Source organism: Sinocyclocheilus grahami, unplaced genomic scaffold, assembly GCF_001515645.1.
Source record: "Sinocyclocheilus grahami isolate Dianchi unplaced genomic scaffold, SAMN03320097.WGS_v1.1 scaffold2084.1, whole genome shotgun sequence".
In the NCBI taxonomy this organism is placed as follows: Eukaryota; Metazoa; Chordata; class Actinopteri; order Cypriniformes; family Cyprinidae; genus Sinocyclocheilus; species Sinocyclocheilus grahami.
In genome coordinates this window covers 47838-71193 of record NW_015507263.1, presented here as the reverse complement: position 1 = coordinate 71193, position 23356 = coordinate 47838, and the positions used below count along the sequence as shown (strand labels likewise).

Here is a 23356-nt window from a genome sequence, read left to right as displayed (position 1 = left end):
TTATATATATATTTTTTAAATTAATTTACAGTGTGACAAATTTGTATTTAAAAGTACAAATATTATATATTTTTTTCAAATAATATGAGCTTATTAAAGCTTATGCGGTTTAATTAATTTTATTTGAACTTTTTATTCATTTTTAGTGCGACAAATTTTTTTTTACAACTATTCCATCTATTTTCTCAAATATGAGCTCATTAAAGCTGCCTAATAATGCAAATAATTATTATTATTGATAAAATTATAATATTGTTTGTTTATTCATTTATCTATTTATTTATTTTATGTTTTGCAGTTTTTATTATAAAAATACAAATGTTTCATTTATTAATTTACAATGTGACAAATTCTTAAATGCTGTAGGTTCTTAAATAATGAGCTCATTAAAGCTGCTTAATCATTTGAATAATTAGTATCAATAATAAAATAATTATGCTGTTTATTTGTTTATTTATTTATTCATCTAAATAAGTTTTAGATGGAGTATAGCATTTAGATGGAGTTGACACAGCACAAGACATGTCAACTTCCCAAGTGTATTTCATGACCTAAAATATATGCTTCATGTGGTAACATCTGAATGAACTAAACTTAAACATTTGATTCAGTTTCCATAACATTGTTAAATGTGCCATTTTTGTCTTCGTCCAGAGACAGTACAGAGTATCCAACAGACTAATATACTGTACCTTGTTCATCCTGCAGCTGGGTCGTGGAGGTCTGTTCTCCCATCCTGGTGCACACAGCGGTGCCGGTGCAGATGTCCAGCCGAGTGCTGATTCCCAGACCCTGATCCCCCTCATGCAAATCCTCTTCCTGCTGTACCTCCCTCCCGCACGGCATCAGTGACATTCGCTTCTGAGAAACAAAACACACGTGGATCAGTTTATGTTGCTGTCAGGGTCAAGAAGTGCCAATATGTCAGGTACACTTCATAACACTTTTAACCTTGAACAACATTTAAAGGCCTTACAGTTGACAGTTTCCCAATGTCTTACGTAAGGCACTTGAATCAATCTGACCACATCAGAGGACATTGTTAAAAAAGGAGCTGAGATCTTCAAAACCACATCACAGCCTGACTTTACTAGTAGCACTAGGTTATGATGGAATTTACCTTGAAGGGACTGTACTCTCCTCGCTTGCTTTTTAAATAGCTTGAGAGATTACCGTGTTTACAGTACTCAACAATCACCATCAAGGGTCCTGAAGTAGGAAACAGAGAGTGGAAGAAGAGGAAAGGCCTTTAATGTAGGCACACTGTGTTCTTCTCAACAATGCACAACCACTTTGTGGCATTTCTGACACATTTCTTGCTATGAATATTCACACACATGAAGAACCTGTCTGCAGCAAACTTCACAGAAAGGACTACAGAAGTCATTTCTGTCAAAGTTTTAAAAGGACACTCACCTCCTGGTTTGGTGCAAGCACCTAGAAGGTTAACCACATTGAGATGGTGACCGATATGGATGAGGATCTTCAGCTCAGACATCAGAGCACGATACTCACTGGTGGTAGCGCCCTCTGTTGGAGATTGATAATGCTGCAGTCAGTAGTGTTATATGAAAGATAGGTGAAGTCAGTTTAAGGCCAGTGAACAGATGCCTCATACCCTTGAGCATCTTCACTGCTACTGTAGTACAGGTGGTGGCCTTCTCAATACCATATGCGGTCGCCTCCACAACTTGGCCAAATGCCCCTCTGCCCAGCGGCTCTCCTGGAAAACATAGTATTAGACATTTGTGAACACTTGCATGTAGATTTATAGTAACATTTTGTACAAATATTTTTGCTGTTTGCAGAGGATAAATTGGGACTTGTCTGAAGCCTAAAATCTGATGGTGATTCTAGGCAAGTTTTGATATGCTCAGCTCTCCATCCCCAAGAAGAAAAAAGATGAATAATATGTTCCATAACATTTTAACACCCTGTTATGATGGTACTAAATGCATATATTTGCTCATATTAGAAAGCAAAGAAAAATAACAAAATGATCATTCTAAATTAAATACACACATATACAAATAAATAAATATATAAATGTAAAGATACCAAAATATCTAGCTAAATAAATAAATAAATAATATTACACAGATAAATACAGATAAATATAAAAATATCACTGAAGCCTAGTAAATAAATAAATAAATGAATACACACATATACAAATAAATAAATATATAAATGTAAAGATACCAAAATATCTAGCTAAATAAATCAATAAATAATATTACACAGATAAATACAGATAAATATAAAAATATCACTGAAGCCTAGTAAATAAATAAATTAATTAATTAATTAATAAATGTCATATTACATACTATTACATAGTATACTTTGGTCCAGTGGTACAATTCTTGCACTTAATGTTTATTTTTTTTAATCAAAAGTACTGTAAAGCCATTCCAGATTGTTCCTGGTTAATTTAACCCCTGAGTATTTAGGCTTTTTTTTTATTATTATTAATGTTGTTTTATTTCTCACATTTAGCCAAGTCTCACCTAGCTTCAGTCTATCACGTGGGAATTCCCACTTGTTTGCATCATAGGTCAGTCTTTCACAGTGCTCATCCATTGGCATATCATCTGAGTCCAGAATGATTGACAGGTAGCCAGTTTTCAGATCTCCATCATTAGGCTGTGAGAGAGAAGAAGAAAAGATGGAACGGTTGAGTGTATGACAAAATGGGATAAGAGTCAAAAGGAGAGAAAGAGCATGACTGAATGACAAACACAGAGCAAGACCTTCAACTTTGTCCTGCTTGAGTCTCCCAGAATCAAGCCCTCATTATAAAGACTTACTGGAAGCCACTATGATACTCAGAGGCAGAATTAAGGCTGGGGTACAGCAGGACTAGGGCCCACGGCTGGCACATCGCAGCAGAATGTGGGCTGAGCATACAATAGAGATGAGGTACGCCAAGTCCGGGTAGTCAGTTCTGATCAGTCAGGAGAGTGGAGTGTGCGACTGTGCGTGTAAATGAGAGAGGGGAAGCAAACGAGGAAAAGGGAAAGAGATGGATTGTTACCCGCTTCCTGTTACGGATAACGAAGACGATGAGGAGCCAGAGGAACATGGCGATGACCACGGCACCGATAGGCATGATCAATTCCACATTCATCTTTTCTTCTGCACCTGTGAAATGGGTCACATGATCAATCAGAAATCACACAAAAAAGATGACAAAAAAACAAGATTTAACCAAAATTGAATGGACAGATAGATAGATCCTATTTAACCAGATAGATATTTAATTTTGGAGAGGAACTGGAAAAATCCTTCTTCATTTTATATTAATAGCAAAGGGAGGCACAAATTGTCTGGAAGAACCTAGTTTACAGGAAATATCTGTATGCTGCTGGGCGTGTATGATGGCTACAAGAGCAAGGAATGTGAATTGTCTGCTGACCTGATATTTCATCCAATCAAAATAAGCGTGAAGAGTGAACAGCAACATGAAGCCAAAGTCAACCAGCAGGAACCAATTCACATTAAATGAAAAGTACTACCAAGTTCTCTTTTCTATATTAAAACATGCAACTGCTCAGTGGATCACTACATGACTTAGTTTATTTCTCTCTCTTCCTATTTTTTACTTTTTCTTTCTCTTTGTAGGAACAGGTTTGTTAGTGAATGCGACTGTCGCCTGACAGTCGCCTTTGCAGTGACAACAAGAAACAGTGATGCAGAAAAATGAGTCACATACACAATGAGTATGTCTCTGTTATTTGTGGTCCTTTGCACTCTCTGTCCTTTATGTGTGTGAGGAAAGAGGCGGAACCATACAAAGATGTAAGTCACTGGGAAAAATGTGACAGAGAGTGATATAGAGGGTTGTTCTGGGATTTTGCTTTGTTTTCTTTTAGCACTCCCTAAAGGATGTACACTAACAGAGCCCCCTTCCTGACAGACTAAAAAGAGAGCTATTATTGCCACAAGGCCTTGATTACAACAAAATCTCAATGAGGATAAAAGTCAGTGGAAGACTGAGCTCGCCTCACAATCATGACATGTTCAGAGAATGTCTCTTCTTAAAATGGGGTCTTTAAAAGTGTGGCTACTATGTGATGTTTTGCATGTCGATTCATAACTGACAATCTACTATGAATCTACCTGCCATCTTTTGGTAACAGACTATCATTCAAAAGTTCAGTACCATTCAAATGGGGTCAGTGTTTTTTTTGTTGTTTTTTTTAGAAATGAATATTGAGCAAAGGCACATTAAATTGATCAAAAGTGACAGTAAAGACATTTACAAAATATTTATATTTTAAATAAATGCTGTTCTTTTGTTTTCAGCATTGATAATAATGTCACTTGAGCACCAAATCAGCATATTAGAATGATTTGTGAAGGATCATATGACACTGAAGACTGGAGTAATTGCTGCTGAAAATTCAGATTTGCAATCACACGAATAAATTACATTTGAAAATATATTAAAATAGAAAACAGTTCTTTTTAATTGTAATAGTATTTCACAATACTACTGTTTTTACTGTATTGTTTTGATCAAATAAATGAAGGTCTTGGAAAGCATAAGATAATTTTTTTTCAAAAACAAATTATATTAATGTATTGCATAACTTCACAGAAATATTTTTTGTGTCCTTACTACCCTTTCTTTAATTCTACAAACCAATAAAATAAAATAAAAAAAATAAAGCAAAGCTTTGTTTACACACTCACCTTCTACAGTAATACGAGCCTCATGAGAGTCACAGCCCTGCTGGTTACAGGCCATACACATGTAAAGACCACTGTCCTCTTTTTTCACCCGTTGGACGGTTAAGACACGATTTGACTGTTTCAGAATCACACCTTACAACAGAATAGCATGAGTATTACTGTCACTGTAAAAATGCTTTGTCAGGTAGCCTAACTAACGTGCTTTTCATAACATCTAAATGAACTGGTTTTACTCAAGTCAACAAATATAATTTAATATCAATAAATAATTAATTTTAAGGGCCATATCAAGTAGACATAGATTCTTAAAGTAACAATTGCCTATTACAACTTTGCCAAAGTTAATTAATATTTGTGTGCATGCAGTAACAGCAGCACTGTAAGACTATATTGACATCACTGGTTTTGTTTCCACTGCTGGAACCCAGATCTAAACTGATTTTACTTCCGAGATTCAGCATAACTAAACAATAAATGAAGTGTTTTCTCAAGACTGAGAATTGTGGTCAAACAAAAAGAGTTGAGTTCAGAGTTCAGCAGAAAACTTAAGGATGGAATACATCATATTACTTTTATAAGTCGGAGCAGATTTTAAAACACTAAGCATTATACATTTTCTAAATGGTTACAGACACACTATCATTTCAAACACACCATCATCACACACTAATCAACTGAGAATCACACACTACTACCAACAAACTCATGTAGAAAACATTCGCCTCATTAGTAAAAGACACGTAACAAATGAAAACAATATGCAGTCTAAAATCATCCCAAAATATCAAACATGATTGATATGCTCCGTGTGAAATGAATCATAGTCTGGAGGTAGAAAATCAGAGTCTGTGGCCATTATTATACGCAACATGATTTTCTAATTAATTAATAAATGTCATATTACATACTATTACATAGTATACTTTGGTCCAGTGGTACAATTCTTGCACTTAATGTTTATTTTTTTTAATCAAAAGTACTGTAAAGCCATTCCAGATTGTTCCTGGTTAATTTAACCCCTGAGTATTTAGGCTTTTTTTTTATTATTATTAATGTTGTTTTATTTCTCACATTTAGCCAAGTCTCACCTAGCTTCAGTCTATCACGTGGGAATTCCCACTTGTTTGCATCATAGGTCAGTCTTTCACAGTGCTCATCCATTGGCATATCATCTGAGTCCAGAATGATTGACAGGTAGCCAGTTTTCAGATCTCCATCATTAGGCTGTGAGAGAGAAGAAGAAAAGATGGAACGGTTGAGTGTATGACAAAATGGGATAAGAGTCAAAAGGAGAGAAAGAGCATGACTGAATGATAAACACAGAGCAAGACCTTCAACTTTGTCCTGCTTGAGTCTCCCAGAATCAAGCCCTCATTATAAAGACTTACTGGAAGCCACTATGATACTCAGAGGCAGAACTAAGGCTGGGGTACAGCAGGACTAGGGCCCACGGCTGGCACATCGCAGCAGAATGTGGGCTGAGCATACAATAGAGATGAGGTACGCCAAGTCCGGGTAGTCAGTTCTGATCAGTCAGGAGAGTGGAGTGTGCGACTGTGCGTGTAAATGAGAGAGGGGAAGCAAACGAGGAAAAGGGAAAGAGATGGATTGTTACCCGCTTCCTGTTACGGATAACGAAGACGATGAGGAGCCAGAGGAACATGGCGATGACCACGGCACCGATAGGCATGATCAATTCCACATTCATCTTTTCTTCTGCACCTGTGAAATGGGTCACATGATCAATCAGAAATCACACAAAAAAGATGACAAAAAAACAAGATTTAATCAAAATTGAATGGACGGATAGATAGATCCTATTTAACCAGATAGATATTTAATTTTGGAGAGGAACTGGAAAAATCCTTCTTCATTTTATATTAATAGCAAAGGGAGGCACAAATTGTCTGGAAGAACCTAGTTTACAGGAAATATCTGTATGCTGCTGGGCGTGTATGATGGCTACAAGAGCAAGGAATGTGAATTGTCTGCTGACCTGATATTTCATCCAATCAAAATAAGCGTGAAGAGTGAACAGCAACATGAAGCCAAAGTCAACCAGCAGGAACCAATTCACATTAAATGAAAAGTACTACCAAGTTCTCTTTTCTATATTAAAACATGCAACTGCTCAGTGGATCACTACATGACTTAGTTTATTTCTCTCTCTTCCTATTTTTTACTTTTTCTTTCTCTTTGTAGGAACAGGTTTGTTAGTGAATGCGACTGTCGCCTGACAGTCGCCTTTGCAGTGACAACAAGAAACAGTGATGCAGAAAAATGAGTCACATACACAATGAGTATGTCTCTGTTATTTGTGGTCCTTTGCACTCTCTGTCCTTTATGTGTGTGAGGAAAGAGGCGGAACCATACAAAGATGTAAGTCACTGGGAAAAATGTGACAGAGAGTGATATAGAGGGTTGTTCTGGGATTTTGCTTTGTTTTCTTTTAGCACTCCCTAAAGGATGTACACTAACAGAGCCCCCTTCCTGACAGACTAAAAAGAGAGCTATTATTGCCACAAGGCCTTGATTACAACAAAATCTCAATGAGGATAAAAGTCAGTGGAAGACTGAGCTCGCCTCACAATCATGACATGTTCAGAGAATGTCTCTTCTTAAAATGGGGTCTTTAAAAGTGTGGCTACTATGTGATGTTTTGCATGTCGATTCATAACTGACAATCTACTATGAATCTACCTGCCATCTTTTGGTAACAGACTATCATTCAAAAGTTCAGTACCATTCAAATGGGGTCAGTGTTTTTTTTGTTGTTTTTTTTAGAAATGAATATTGAGCAAAGGCACATTAAATTGATCAAAAGTGACAGTAAAGACATTTACAAAATATTTATATTTTAAATAAATGCTGTTCTTTTGTTTTCAGCATTGATAATAATGTCACTTGAGCACCAAATCAGCATATTAGAATGATTTGTGAAGGATCATATGACACTGAAGACTGGAGTAATTGCTGCTGAAAATTCAGATTTGCAATCACACGAATAAATTACATTTGAAAATATATTAAAATAGAAAACAGTTCTTTTTAATTGTAATAGTATTTCACAATACTACTGTTTTTACTGTATTGTTTTGATCAAATAAATGAAGGTCTTGGAAAGCATAAGATAATTTTTTTTCAAAAACAAATTATATTAATGTATTGCATAACTTCACAGAAATATTTTTTGTGTCCTTACTACCCTTTCTTTAATTCTACAAACCAATAAAATAAAATAAAAAAAATAAAGCAAAGCTTTGTTTACACACTCACCTTCTACAGTAATACGAGCCTCATGAGAGTCACAGCCCTGCTGGTTACAGGCCATACACATGTAAAGACCACTGTCCTCTTTTTTCACCCGTTGGACGGTTAAGACACGATTTGACTGTTTCAGAATCACACCTTACAACAGAATAGCATGAGTATTACTGTCACTGTAAAAATGCTTTGTCAGGTAGCCTAACTAACGTGCTTTTCATAACATCTAAATGAACTGGTTTTACTCAAGTCAACAAATATAATTTAATATCAATAAATAATTAATTTTAAGGGCCATATCAAGTAGACATAGATTCTTAAAGTAACAATTGCCTATTACAACTTTGCCAAAGTTAATTAATATTTGTGTGCATGCAGTAACAGCAGCACTGTAAGACTATATTGACATCACTGGTTTTGTTTCCACTGCTGGAACCCAGATCTAAACTGATTTTACTTCCGAGATTCAGCATAACTAAACAATAAATTAAGTGTTTTCTCAAGACTGAGAATTGTGGTCAAACAAAAAGAGTTGAGTTCAGAGTTCAGCAGAAAACTTAAGTATGGAATACATCATATTACTTTTATAAGTCGGGGCAGATTTTAAAACACTAAGCATTATACATTTTCTAAATGGTTACAGACACACTATCATTTCAAACACACCATCATCACACACTAATCAACTGAGAATCATTCTACTAAATACTGAGCAAAGGGTCTGAATACTTAGGACCATGTGATATTTCAGTTTTTCTTAATAAATCTGCAAAAATGTCAACAATTCTGTGTTTTTCTGTCAATATGGGGTGCTGTGTGTACATTAATGAGGGAAAAAAATTAACTTAAATGATTTTAGCAAATGGCTGCAATATAACAAAGAGTGAAAAATTTAAGGGGGTCTGAATACTTTCCGTACCCACTGTATATATTAGCATTTTATATATTCACATTTAACAAAGACATGAGGATCCATATCTCAAATGAGAACGTGCAGACAGAAATAAACACCTCTATCTAGCTACATATCTCCAACAGGAACAGAAAACGCCAAACTGAATCAACAACAACAATGCACCTATTATTAACGGTCTAAATTTAGACTTTCCCATAACTGACTCTGTTCCTCTCTAATTCCACTTCTGACACCAGAGGTGTAAAGTATTTGAGTCAATGTAATCAATTACTGTACTTGATCTTTTTGGATACTCTGTAGTTTTACTCTAAAGATATTAGCAACTTTTACTCTTTACTTCACTACATTTTTGAATAAGTATCTGTACTCTTTACTCCATTACATTTGTAATGAGCGTTGCAATTACACATTACATTTGGCATAACACCTAGCTTTTTCTGCAGCAGTTTATTTCTGCTAAGAAGTGATATCGCCAACTACAGGGCACTGAAAGTACAATAACAGCTTATAACTGGCTTAGATGTGCCAGCACACTGAAATGTAGATGTTTTCAATTATATAATGCTCTATTTTGTTTAAGTTGATGACAAAAAAGCACATACTATAGACGATGAGTGCTGCTCGGGCAATCTTCTGCATCTGACCACTAGAGGCTGTGCAGATGTACTCTCCTGTGTCATTTACGGTCACATTCTCTACAACGAGAGTATTGGACAGTTCTAAGGAGTTCCACAGCTTCTTCTTGTATGATTTGGACTCATAGCGTGACCTTGGTATTGAGCTGTTGATGCCTCTCTGCAAGAGGAGACAGATGGTTTAAAACCAGCTTGAGAAATGCACAGTGTTCTTTATGGAACTGCAATCCAACAAAATCAGCCGTACTGGACTGGACTGAATCAAATTATAAAATCAAATGAAATTGTAAAAATATGAAACGTATCAAACTGAGTTTATGATTGAAGTGTCTCAAGTAAAACATAAATGTCAGCATAGCTAAGCAGCCAGATATCGACACAGAAAAGATTAGCTGATGATAAATTAGAAAGGAATGTTCTGGGGTCAATACAAGTTATGCATGTATTACAAAATTTAACTTACCACATAAATATTAGAAAATATTACAATTTAGAAATGTATTCCATTAAAATAATAAAATAATATATATATATATATATCTGTGATCTTTTGAACATTTTTAATAAAAAAAATCCTGACAAATGTATTACATTTTCCACAAAGATTTTAAACTGTTTTCAACATTGATGATAACAATAAGAAATGTTTCTTGAGCACCAAATCAGCATATTAGAGTGATTTCTGAAAGATCATGTGACACTGAAGACTGGAGTAATGGCTGCTGAAAATTCAGCTTTGCCACAGCATGAATTAATTATATTTTAAAATATAAGAAAACTGAAAAACATGTCATTTAAAACTGTCAAATAAAATTATTATTAAATTGTAATAATATTTATATAGGTGAAGATCTAGTTATTTGTCACCATTTATGGTTCATACATTAACAGAGGCAAGCTGTCACACACCTGCTATCAAATAAAGACGTAACAGACAGTTTTTGTTTAGACTGTGTTTTTGGCTGTTTTTCATCACCGGACTGGAAGGAGACAAGTAAAAAAATAACTCCAGGGGCTAGTACAGTTTTTTTTTCTTTTTTTTTCTGTGGTAATTATGTCACAAATGCTGAATATTGAGGTTAACTTATACTAAACTTTTCTGAACAAGTTACTGACCTTCTCATGAGGAAAGGTCCACTGAAAGTCAATTCCCACATTGAGTTCGGTGTGAGCGGTGCAGTTTAGCATTAGCCTCTCCCCTACCGTTAGCCTCTCATGAGCTGGACTCAGGGTGAGGTCATGGATCTTGTATCCTGCGGAAGAGGGAAGGGGAGTAAGGGACGTGCCGGGTGGAGCATTGTTCTCTTGAGACCAGGGCAGCTGATCTCACACCAGATTGTTCTATAGTCTCAAAAAATGCAATCTTGCCTCCTCAAAAATAGTTTTATCATTTCTGACATGCTTGCAGAACTGAAATAAATAATAAGTCAGATGCAGAAAACATGGTCATATCATATTTCTTAATTACAGAACTTAATGCATTCAACACTCACATTTCCAAATAAACTTTTTGTCTTTTTTTTTGCTTACCTACGACAGCCACAATGTAAGGTGAGGACTGATAGGTCTCATTTCGAATAGTGGTTTGGCAGTAGACCACCCCAGCATAGCTGACCACATGACTAGGCAGGATGAAGCCCCTCTTGCTATCCCAGATGACGTCTTTCCCATCAGTGGCCAGTTCTTTTACTGGATACTTCTGTTGAAGGCAAACACCATAAACACATTGTTCACATTATATCATCAGCGGCGAATCACAACACAACACAGGGATCTTGACGAGTAAACGTTAAAATATTAGTTTAATACTTTATAGTCACATCTTTTCATATAGTCACATTTATTACGGATATGTAGTCAAAAAAAAAAGTAAATACATACTGTCCATTAATATTTTTTTTGAAAGAAACTTATACTTTTATTCAGTAAGGATGAATTCAATTGATCAAAAAGGAAAGTAAAGACATTTAAAATGTTACAAATGATTTCTCTAAATCAAAGAATCCTAAAAAAAGTATATTACAATTTCCACAAAAATATTAAGCAGCACAACTATTTTCAACATTAATAATAATAATAATAATAAAAAGAAGAAATGTTTATTGAGCAGCAAATCAGCATATTAGAATGATTTCTGAAGGATCATGTGACACTGAAGACTGGCATAACGGTTACTGAAAATTCAGCTTTGCCATCACAGGAATAAATTACATTTTAAAATATATTCAAATAGAAAAGTCGTAATTAAAATTGTAATATTATTTCACAATATTTCTGTTTTTACTGTATTTTTTTTGTCATAAAATAAATGCAGCCTTAGTGAGACATAATGGACTTCTTTCAAAAACATAAAGAAATTGAACAGTAGTGTAGTTTGCTGATACAGAGAACTCACTCAAAGTTATGCAAACAGCATAACAACATCTAAACTAATTGGTTTTATTTAAGTCAAAAATATAGTTTAGATCAAATAGAAATAGCTTCTTAGAAATAGAAGGTAACATTTGCAGGTTACCAAATAGGGCAGGAGAATGTGTATTTATAAACACTCACTGTGTAGAGTGTGACGTTTAGGTTCTCCACAGATACCAGACAGGGAATGACCACCTGTTCTCCCTCCCGAATGAACACCACATCATAATCTTGAGCCATTCGTACAAATGGTGTATGGCAATCTAAAAACATAGGCATGTATTGTATAATTTGACTTAACACTAAATACACTATTCAGATTACATGAGAGATACGACAGTACTTACAAATTGTTATATTAGATAGTCAAGTTTCATAGGTATGGAAAAAAGTAAGTTCACACTTCAAATCACACTTAAAACAACCCATTTCCTTTATTTTGTCTGTCTGGACAAGGCAGGAGTTTACAGCTATGGTTGAAAAGGGAAGTAAAATGTGGTGGCTCCACCAGAATGAAGAGGTTATAAAGTTTGAAGATGTCAAGAGGTTATCCCGAAGGATAACAGAGGAAGTATGCAATAAACACATTTTTGTAACATTCCAACTCTCGCTCCCACTTTCTTCGGAAGATAGTGGGAGACAGGGTCAGAAAGTTATGAAAAACGTGTTCAACTATTTGTTGAAAACAAAATTACACTCGAAAATCATACCTTGTATGAAGACATACAAAGAAATAGAAGTCTTTCCATCCTCTATAGGCAGGTTTTTATAGAAGCAGCGATACTCTCCAGTCTCATTGGCTACTGCTTTGGAGAGCGTTAAAGTGCTACAGAACAATCCATTGCCACTACAGTCTGTTTTGATGAGCCGGGTTTCAGAACGGGTTCGGTTGTGAGGCGTAGACCATTCCAAGATCTGACGCCCGCTGTGTAACCGGTTGAAAAGACAGTCAGCAGAGTAAACTGACAACGTTTAGCTGACATTGTTTAGTTTCTGTTTTTACCATAAAAATTAAATCTGTAACAAAGACATCACCCTTCTGATGAAAAGTAGCTTCAGAATGAAAATGAATGTACATTTGAAGACAGAACTGCTCTTCTTCAGAAGCAAAGCTTACCTGCACGTGATCTCCAGTGTATCTGAAGCATTGATTTTGAGAGTCTTCTCAGTGGTGTTTAAGGTTGGAGGATCAGGCACAAACCTGAGCTCTATCCCTGCAAGAAAAAGAAAAAAAAACACCCAGAAGGTTTTGATCAGAAAAGCTGTTGATATTGACATGAATACTCACTGAGTGATTTTAATGAGGACATAACTCTTATTCTGGCTTTAGATTAATTTCATATGTGCCATTTATTACAAGTGCAAATAACTTATTTCTGGTTGAAACAGTTTTTTTTTTCCATTTGGATATTTTTTTCAGGAAGTGCTGAGTAATATTAATTAACTACATGTACATATGGTTATGTTTAGGTTTAAATGTAGTCATGCAGATGTATGCTAATTATGCATAACTAACTGTTATTACTAAAGTGAGTATGTGTAACTAGCGTAATTATGTCACTTTAAAATAGTGTTACCATTTTTGTTTGTATTTTAGATGAAAAATAATCTTATAAAATAAAATAAAGAAACATATATTATAAGATTGCTGCTTTTTATCTTGTAAAAATAAACCAACTTAAACCAAGAAAGGCACAAAACATCCATTGTAAATTGGAATTTACACAACATATCGCAATATTTCACATTAAAACTAAACACTAGACAGTAGGACCGCCATCTTCAGCGTAATAAACCACTGCAAATATGGCTGTAATACATCAAATCAACCTCAAGACAAAATAAGCTTAAAGAGGTACAACATGCACCTTTCCATGATTTCCCTAACATGGTTAACTTTAAGCCCAGAATACTTTAGTTCAATCCTAAACTTCTCTTTATCTCCAACTTCATCTGAAAACAGCTCCCTTTTCTTTTTTAATATATATGCAAGTGCATTTGCCACACATGTAAAGAGACTATGTGTCGCCATTTCTACAGCTTTAGCTCAACCTTCAGGTTATATACGGCATGATCAACAAACCACAACAATTTATGTTCAAAAAAGGTATGCGCAGTTAAAAGAAAGACTGTGCTGCTCTACCACTCAAACAAACGGTCAAACTACTGCTTTGTCTCTTAGCATGAGCATGGATTCACACAGTCTACTGGGAAAGCACAAGAGTGGTGGGACCATGAATGCTTGTCCATAGCCTGGCCTGGTTTTACACTGGATATACAAGGGATGCAGACGTGTATAGCACAGAATGGCACACTGCATTGTGGAGCAGTGCGATGTGGGACCCTGGCATATTTTTCCACTGGAGCTGCAAAAGCAGCACGGAGGCCTGGATGTGTCAAAACAGGAAGCCTGGTCAGATGGGCCGGGGCCGGGCTAAATGGCCCCGTGCTCCACAGCCTGAGGTGGGATTCCTGCTCCAGAGGAACTATGGGAACACACACACTCTTATGGGCACACACAATCATGCTAAAACACATGCACTCCATGGAGACTAACTTATTCAACTGTTTGTTTTAACATTTAAATTGCCAGGCACTGAAAGCATTTGAAACAACAATGGTGGCGAGGGCTTGATTGTATCTGATGAATAAGAGTGAACTGAGGGAATTACAAGATAAGGGCAAGAAAGAATAGAAGGTTTATTTTTAACTTCTAAAAGCAAACATCTCTCTGAAATCTTGAAACTATGCTTTTAATTTGAATAAGTTTCATTTTAGCAGTGACATTGATTAATGCAGTTGTTATATAATGCTTACAGCAAAGAGTTGTGAATACCATGTTGAAATTCAAAATCAATCAACAAATAGGCTACATTTCCGAATTTTATACTGAAACAGCTCTCTACTATACATTTATGTTAAATTTATCAAATCAAGCTTTTAAATTTGGTTTATAAATTTAAGCTCTGGATACTAAAGCTTTCATAAGCAACAGCACAGCGACAATACTTAACTGTTTTCAATGAATATAATATACTAACCTTTACATGCTACTACAAAATGTGCTCGCAATATATTGATTAAATTATGTAAAACTACATGATGACTTACATCGTCTAACCTACAACTGTAACAAATAGTAATATTAAGAGAGAGTACAATTTTACCCACACAAACACAAAACACCATTAGAAAAACATTACATAAGTTAAAATTAGTAAATTAGTCATTTTACATTAGTAAAAATTACATAAATGCAACATAAAATATGTACATAACTGACAGTCAATAACAATCTATACAAATGTTATAGTTTGTCCAGGTATTTTGGAGAATGCTTCTATTATAAAATGTATTATGCGACAAATACTTTTTATTCAAATAACAAAAATGCTAATAATACTATTCTATCGTATAATTTGTAACAATTATTTCTCCTTAAATTAATCAGTATATATATATATATATATACACACACACACACACACAGAGAGAGAGAGAGAGAGAGAGAGAGAGAGAGAGAGAGAGAGAGAGAGAGATAAAAGGACAAAGTGAGAAGGGAAAAATCATAACTACACTTGTTTCAAATCAGTAGGCCTAACAGGTGTACAGTTTTCACAAAGAAATATTTTAATAAAGCTGTTACAATGCGGATAACATTAGGAGCTGAAACTCAGAAGCATCAACAGTGCGATCAATCACCAATTAAGTTGAGTTGCCTATTATGATAAGAAAGAAAATGATGATGTGAGCATTTGAATATTTAATATTAGAGTATATTTGGCATATTTAGAGACGTTTATGTCATACCTATAACCAAGTTAATGGTAAAGAGGATGTCGACGAGAGAAAGCACATAAGATGTCTTTGCCATAGTCCGTTACGCTGGACCGTCCCGGCATGAAACCAAAAGTCAGAAGTACTTTAACTCCTCATCACGATAATACGACACAGTTGTCCTCTTTAAGGTGCGTTTTGTTTTGTTTTTAAATCCTTAACCTTGCAGAGACGAATAGACTATAGGGACATAAAACCTTGCGCTCTTCTGAGTTTGACTGATAGAGACCTGTTGCGCGCTCACTGACCGACGCGTGACTGAAGTGCGCTGACAGAGAGGAAGGCGAGCGAGGGAGGAGTGCAACAGATTTACTAATCAAAGACATTAGGCTACTGTTCATTTAATGTCTAGACTCTAGAGGCCGAAGGTCTGAAGAATATAGACCTCCAGGACTAAACAGAACAGTCTAAATCACTTTATCTGAGATCAATTTCGATAGGCACCTAATTCAATCAAGAATTGAAGATATGAAAAATGAACAATTTCCACTTAACAGACTGCCCTAAATGCGGGTGAAAATCATGGTGGGTAAGGGGTCATGGTGACCCCATAGCTAAGAAAGTTGGGTTGAGTCTTAAAAGTAGTATTTTTTTTTTAAGAACAGTACTGAAAGTGTAAAGGAATATGAAAATTATTTTTTATTGGTTTAATCAATTCCTATTTTAATTGTAAAATGTAGCTATGCGTAGCATGTTGGATTCCGAATTAAAAATCACAATTAAACATAATATATCTTTCTTAGCATGGCAGAACATTAGATTTGACAGAAGGATCATCTAACCTTGTTTATCATTTTGTTGAGCACTTAACAAAAAAACTAACAAAAAAATGCGTTAAAAAGCCAACAACCCGATCTCATGAAAAAACCTAATTATGTTACGAGTTGGCGATTTTGTATGAATTCGTACAGTTTGATAAAACCTGTAACACTCAGTGGGGCGTAAACAGTTTGCAGGAAACGAAAGATCTTATTAATTCATTCAAATTTCGCCACCAATTTGCCAAAACGTAAAATAGTTACGAATCGCCACGGGAGCGTTATGGACATTTGCAAAGGAACGTTTAGCTAAAGGAGGTAACTATATGCAGTATGCAGCTAGGTCGATTTAAGTTCAGTTTCATTATTGCTTTATTTTAGTAAATTATAAATGGTAAAATTATAATTTTTTTAAATTTAAATGTCTTTTAAAATTATAGGGGCGAAAATTGTGGTTGCAACCTAACAAATGACAGAAATTGATTTCAGAAATCGTTTTAAATGCTTTTAAAAACTGATATTTTCACAGATCTCAGCAAAAAAATAGAAAGAATGAAATGATACTTGAATCTAATGCACTTTTTGAGATGAGCGTGAGTTTTTTTTTTCAGTTTAATTTGGATAAATTCCATTATTGTACAAAACTGTGTCTTTACAACTGAATATATGGACTTCTCTGGACCACCTTCTGAGTAACATATAAAAATGCTACATTATGGCAGATTAATTTAGCAGAAGAAGACACTTTGACTATTCCATTGTCTGTAAACAATTTGGGTGGCCATGTTTCCTGTACTTTAAAGTGTTACAGCACTACAGTCATTAATAGTATTTATTTCCCCCTCCCTCTCTGGAGGTAAGGAGGTTGGCGGAGTAATGGTAACCTCCCTTGTTTTTCCAGCAAGCTGAGATAGAATGTCCCAGAGAAGCTGCCAGTGGAATATGGGTGGATCCAAAGGATAAAACTGGGAAGGGGAGGGTGTATCTTTTGTTGTGTAACAGTAAGCCTAAGCCATATGACACAGGACATCTCCAGGCAAACAATGCACTAAGGCCTTGTGTACAAGTGATGGACGATATCAGGCCTTGGGTCAACTGATGGTTGTTTACAGTGGTTACACAATTTCTTGAGTAGAGTGACTAAACATTTACAGTTATGGCAACCTTACATTTCCCCATTATGCCACTGCTGTTAACTGTAATCGTGGATCAGTGAAATGTTGTGCATATGTAACGGGAGGCTTAATTATAGGAATACTAAATAATATAGTATAGACAAGGTGGTTTTTAAAAGTACCTGTGCAGATAAGTGTCCAAGGTATTGTAAGAAATGGGGTTAGTGTGTGTGTGTTTGGGGAATGCAAAGCGGAAGATGCAAGGGGGCCATTGTGAAATGGGTGGAGAAGCAGTGTCGATGGATGAGCAGTGGGATAAAAGGATGGAAAGAGAAGAAGAGTGACAATAAGCATGTCAGAGGGGAGCTTAATGAGGGTCCAGCACTGGGGACAGTGAGGAAGAGTCGGGAGGGGGCAGGAAACACTGCACACATCCTCAGATAGGAAACCTGCCTTTTCTATGAGGCATCCTGGAGTCAAATACTTTAGAGGCTTTGGTTTACTCTCTTTCACACACACTCTTTTATTGACTGAACACATATGGTATAGTTAATGGCTCAAGTGAAGAATGAGGCTTCCTTCCATTGGCAGACAAACTGTACAGGCAAACAGACAAACGCATACTGTCCTAGTCTGGTCATTGTGTTACTTCCTGTTATAAATCAGAATCCCATTAATAGTAAAAGATAATGAGTGAAATATTAACTTCAAAAACACATTTTAAATCCACAAGGCCACAGGCCGAGTACCGTAGGTAATCACAACCGTGCTGATATAGAGCCATGTTGCACAGCTACGAGTGTGATATTGTTTTCATACAACAGTTTGACGGCACAAGTGTGTAAATAAAAAAACAACAGAGTGTCTTTAAAAGTTCCTCAAGTGCAGAAGTACTTCCTTCCGCCACAGATTCAAATCTCAAGTTGACAGGTTTTTTTATGTATTTTTCAGCTAATTCAGCTATTAATATATTTCTATTTAAGAAATAACATCTATTAAAATGTTATTTATTTTTACTACTAAATCAGAACCCCATTAAGGGTCAAATATATATTTTTTAATTGTTGTATGCTGAATTACAATAATTAGAGTGTATTCAGGTTTAAGTCCCCACCAGGATATATAAACCAGTACACACACACATACATACATACATACATATAGTGCGGCAATTTAGCCCACTCTCTCCTATAGTCATGTGTACAGACTATTATGAGTCAATGCAAAACATCCTCAACCAGTTGAACCAATCCAGTGAACCAATGAATTTCTGTAAAATTACTTACAACATATTATCCCTGCTGCCCCCCTGTGTTCATAGGTAGAACTGCAAATTGCGGTTTTGAAACTACATTTTAAAGATGTCTACAATGAAGGTTTGAATGGGCTCTGATTCACTTGTTCAAATCAGTCAATACAAATGAATGGTTCATATTCCGACCCAAAAGGGTTTCCCCTAATGTGTGCTGTTAGCACAGAGTCCGGCTTCAGATCACTGCTGCTTATACACACTTATACACACCGCTGTACATTTTGACAAATAGTTTAGAAACATATGGTACCATGCAATGTTTTTGCTATCAGTGGCGTTGTGATAGCTGTTTCTCCACGTTTGTATGACAACAGTGAGGAATAATTAAGCGAAAGCTCGTTTTAATTAAACATTCGTATTCATTGATACATATAGCTGCATATTTTGAAGAGATTTTGTGTATATATAGAGACATGCAGAAGTGTTTCTTCTTTGTGGGTTTTATCGCGGCACATATTACCTGAACATGAAGCGGTGTTGAGTGAGTGGAACCAAAATATCCAGTATTTGTTTCACTCGGTGTCTTTACACGACAGGACGCTGCGGCGATGCTCGACACTATAGCAATAGTTAATGTTATATGGTTTTTGCTAGCGCTGTGTTTTATAACAGCCTTTTTTCTCTGTAAATTTTCCCTGAAACTGCCTCGCAGCCTCGAGCACGTGTTTCAGGATTTAATCCGATATGGAAAAACTAAAGAAGACATCAAGCGCCCAAACTGGCAGCTTGTTTTTGACGTATCAAAGAGGTGATTCGGGATTAAATGTAGTTTTAAATGACTCTGTGTATTCCCCAGATATCATGTTTTCAGCATGTCAAGACTCAAGGCGATTATGCAGGAAACATTTTCTCTGATGTTGTCTTTAGGTGTTTCTATCATTTCTACGCGGCGTCTGTCATGTGGAATGGGCTCCTCCTACTATTCTCCATACGTTCTGTCGTCATGAATGAGGCTCTCCCTGATTGGCTAATAGACGCGCTTTGGTGTTTGACTGGCAGACCAAGAGTTGCTTGGAAAGGTACTGTAGGCTACTTCGAATAGCAAAGAATGTTTTCCCCTCCCACTTCATCTTTCTTTTTTAAACAATGGCAACCGGTTCGTTACTATAGTAAAACCGTGAAAATAGTTACCAAATCAGGAAAATTCTGAATGCTCTGTATATACACTGTTTAAGGGAGATCCTGTATTTTTTTTACTTTACATTTTTTTATATTTTTCTGCTTTAATTTGTTGCAATATACTTTACATTTACCTTCCAATAAATATTCACATGTTTAATTATGTGTGCTTTTCAGAGTTACATCTCTCCATTCTGCTTTTACAAGTGCTACTATGGGTCCATTCATTAAGACGGCTACTGGAGTGCCTGTTTGTCAGCGTATTTTCTAATGGTGTGATCCATGTAGTTCAATATGCATTTGGTTTGGGTTACTATGTCCTGCTTGGTCTAACTGTCCTGTCTATAAATGCCTCTCTGCCACAGTCAGGTTAGTACAGTTTCCTAGATCCGATCCTGTCATCATTTTGTCATATTTTGTATTTATTTATTTATAGCTAAAATGCACTTCCAAATTGAAAACTCAATATCTAATTCATGTTAACCTGACCAAAAATATTTAAGTATTTTATCAGCCCAAATGTATCTTGACGTTTTCCTGAATTTGACTATCTAATTATTTGTGTATTTGTCTCTGCAATGCCAGGGTCTCTCTTTGATCAGTTCACATGGCATCATGTAATCGGGACTCTTCTTTTCATCTGGGCATCATTCCTCCAGAACCGGTCCCTCTCACTGCTGGCCAAGATGAGGACTGACAGCTCAGGTACAAAACCGCTGGAGTTTCCTTGAGAAAAAAAGTTTGAACTAATTCTTCTTATAACATGTATTATTTATAAACTAATATTAAATCTTTGTTCCCTCTATCCAATATAGGTAAAGTAGAGACCCTGGCCCACAAGATGCCATGCGGGGGCTGGTTTGAGCTGGTCTCTTGTCCACATTACTTGGCTGAGCTTCTGATTTATGTTGCCATGAGTGTTTGTTGTGGCTGCAGTTCTCTAACCTGGTGGCTGGTGGTACTGTATGTACTCTGTAACCAGGCACTGGCTGCACAGCTCTGTCATGATTACTACAGGAGCAAGTTTGAGATGTATCCACGTCAACGCAAAGCTTTTATTCCTTTTGTCCTGTGATTTTTGTGTAATAAGCTCTTTTATATGGAGATAAGAATCAAATTAATAAACTATTAACTAAACAAAAACATAGATAATCTTAATGTCGCTCTTTTAAATGGGAACAGCTGACACATTGATCATGCATGTTTAATGTGTAAGGAACAGGGCAAGGAGGGAAATACACACAACATGACCGAAATGTACTGTTGCCATGACACAGACTGACCTCAAAAGGTGATTGACAACAGCTGCTTGCTTAGAGACGTTATTGTGAGACGTCAGCAAATGACTTAAAAAACACATATTAACTATCTGAAGCCAGCTTCCTCAGCGTCTAGAATTTAGACTTGTTAACACAAGAGAATCAACTGAGAGACATATGTTCTGCCTGTTTCCTGCTATTGATCAACTGGCGACAGTGTTGTTTGTTTGTACATATGTACAAGAACATAGGACAAACCATAAGCAAATACAAATAGAGAAAGGTTAACAATTATAAAATATCAATGACTAAGCAGCAGTGCTAATAATGATTAAGCAAATGGGCATTTAAAAGTATTTCAAGATTTTACACGTTTAGGAATTAGTGTCTGCATTCGTTTCAATAATCTTGAGGACAGTATTGCAAAACAGTGTAAAGAAGTGTTTATGTACCCACAATTGTTCAGACAATTTTCCCTTAGAGAAAAATAGATTTGATCTTCTGTGTACACGTAAGCCAACTATATGAATAACGTCTAGCAATATTTGAACTTCGTGGTGTAAACAAGATGGAATTTGCACTTTAAGCAAACCATATCTACTACCATTTCCAATCAGCTTCTAATAATTACATTTCAGAAATGTGTAACAAAGAGAAGGCAAACTCATGTCTATAAATTATTCCGTGAGCTGAGTCTCTAATCTCATATTTCCCTTTTGCGTTGCAACTCTACCTACCTTGAAGGCGTTCTTAACACACGTCATTGGGAATGGCGTTTCGACCAATAGTCTACCTCAATTTCAGTGACGTATACCTCTACGTACACGTTTTTCTCCCAGGTGACCAATCGCGGTGAGTTTTCAACCGATAGTTTGTCTTTGCCTTGGTATCGGCCTCTCCGGTGTTACGAGATTTTCTGTTTCAGTGGGCGGAGCATACATGAATATTCATGAGATTCCCAGACATGCGCGTGGAACCAGGTGGAACTGAGAATTTCAGTTCACGCTCCTTGTATCTCAGCTGGTTTAATGGCATATTTTAAAAAAGGTAAATATTTTACAGCGTTGCACAAACCTATGCCTAAACTAAATTTGTTCATCATTTTGTAACAGTTTATAATGTTTTCATTAGCTTGCACGTTTTGTGCAGTCGTCGCTGACTGAATGATTGCAGGCGTTCAGCACACTTAGTTGTAAATGACTTTGATTTCAGTTCGTTGTGCTGTTGCAATGCTTTAAAACTGTGTCTGTTGTTAGTTGTTTTCATTTAAATACAACAGCTGAAATAAACTTGTATTTGTGGATCGTTTTCATCTATCCTGGTGTAATTGTTCTTAAACTTTTAGGCTGTATTTACAAAATCAATAGGAATCTAAGACCACACACAAGCATGAAAGTGTTCCTTTAATAAGTACAATTTTGGATTAAACTAAATTGTATGGACACAAGTTTAAAAAGTAGCCTATATTTGGTACACTGTAAATGAGAAAACAAATACTTCACTGCATTTTATGGAATGGAATAAGAAACTAATTTCATGTTAAAAAATAATTTCATTAACAAATGTTCATAAGTGTGAGTGTGCTTGTGCTTGTTTTGATATGATATATAAAATACTGTTCTAAGGATTTGTATTAGTAAGGTGCTTTGTTCATGTCACCAACTGCATCAATTAAAAATATTATAAAACATTAATATTGTGGAATAATTTTACAATTTAAAATGAAGGTTTTTCCCCCCTGTGATGTCAGATCTCAACTTCTCCTCTTCAGTGTCTCATGATCTTCAGAGATCATTCTAATATGCTGATTGTCTGCACAAGAAACATTTCTGATTATTATCAGAGTTGAAAATGGTTGTACTGCTTAATGAAGTGTGGAAACCATTATACAGCGACAGGATTCCTTGATGAATGGAAAGTTCAGAAGAACAGCATTTATTTGAAATATAATTTTTTTTTACATTATAAATGTCTTTACTGTCATTTTTATTAAATTGATGCATTCTTGAAGAGCAAAAATATACATTTCTT

General features: G+C 35.7%; 2 protein-coding genes across 3 annotated transcripts in view; one reads left to right on the top strand and one right to left on the bottom strand.

The window, feature by feature from the left end:
* The window catches only part of LOC107573989 (vascular endothelial growth factor receptor 2-like), an 18990-nt gene extending 2990 nt beyond the window's left edge, over positions 1–16000 (bottom strand). The window contains exons 1-17 of the mRNA XM_016260455.1: positions 15736–16000; positions 13043–13139; positions 12636–12850; positions 12067–12188; positions 11044–11212; positions 10630–10766; positions 9481–9673; positions 7975–8106; positions 6314–6420; positions 5787–5922; positions 4699–4830; positions 3038–3144; positions 2511–2646; positions 1619–1723; positions 1417–1530; positions 1121–1209; positions 688–861 (exon numbers count right to left, since the gene is read on the bottom strand). Coding sequence (XP_016115941.1) covers positions 688–861; positions 1121–1209; positions 1417–1530; positions 1619–1723; positions 2511–2646; positions 3038–3144; positions 4699–4830; positions 5787–5922; positions 6314–6420; positions 7975–8106; positions 9481–9673; positions 10630–10766; positions 11044–11212; positions 12067–12188; positions 12636–12850; positions 13043–13139; positions 15736–15799 — 2229 coding nt within the window. The 5' untranslated portion in view covers positions 15800–16000. The remainder of the gene's footprint in view (positions 1–687; positions 862–1120; positions 1210–1416; positions 1531–1618; positions 1724–2510; positions 2647–3037; positions 3145–4698; positions 4831–5786; positions 5923–6313; positions 6421–7974; positions 8107–9480; positions 9674–10629; positions 10767–11043; positions 11213–12066; positions 12189–12635; positions 12851–13042; positions 13140–15735) is intronic.
* A 3462-nt stretch (positions 16001–19462) lies between these two features.
* srd5a3 (steroid 5 alpha-reductase 3) lies at positions 19463–21331 on the top strand. 2 transcript variants are annotated; one of them, XM_016260457.1, is made up of 5 exons: positions 19463–19695; positions 19815–19966; positions 20244–20339; positions 20652–20771; positions 20882–21331. In XM_016260457.1, the coding sequence occupies exons 1-5, from the start codon at positions 19496–19498 to the stop codon at positions 21139–21141; spliced, it is 828 nt and encodes a 275-aa protein (XP_016115943.1). In that variant the 5' UTR covers positions 19463–19495; the 3' UTR covers positions 21142–21331. The 2 variants fall into 2 exon arrangements, with proteins under 2 accessions (XP_016115943.1, XP_016115942.1); XM_016260456.1 differs by having other exon boundaries at positions 20244–20435; positions 20882–21330.
* The last annotated feature ends 2025 nt before the right edge of the window (positions 21332–23356 follow it).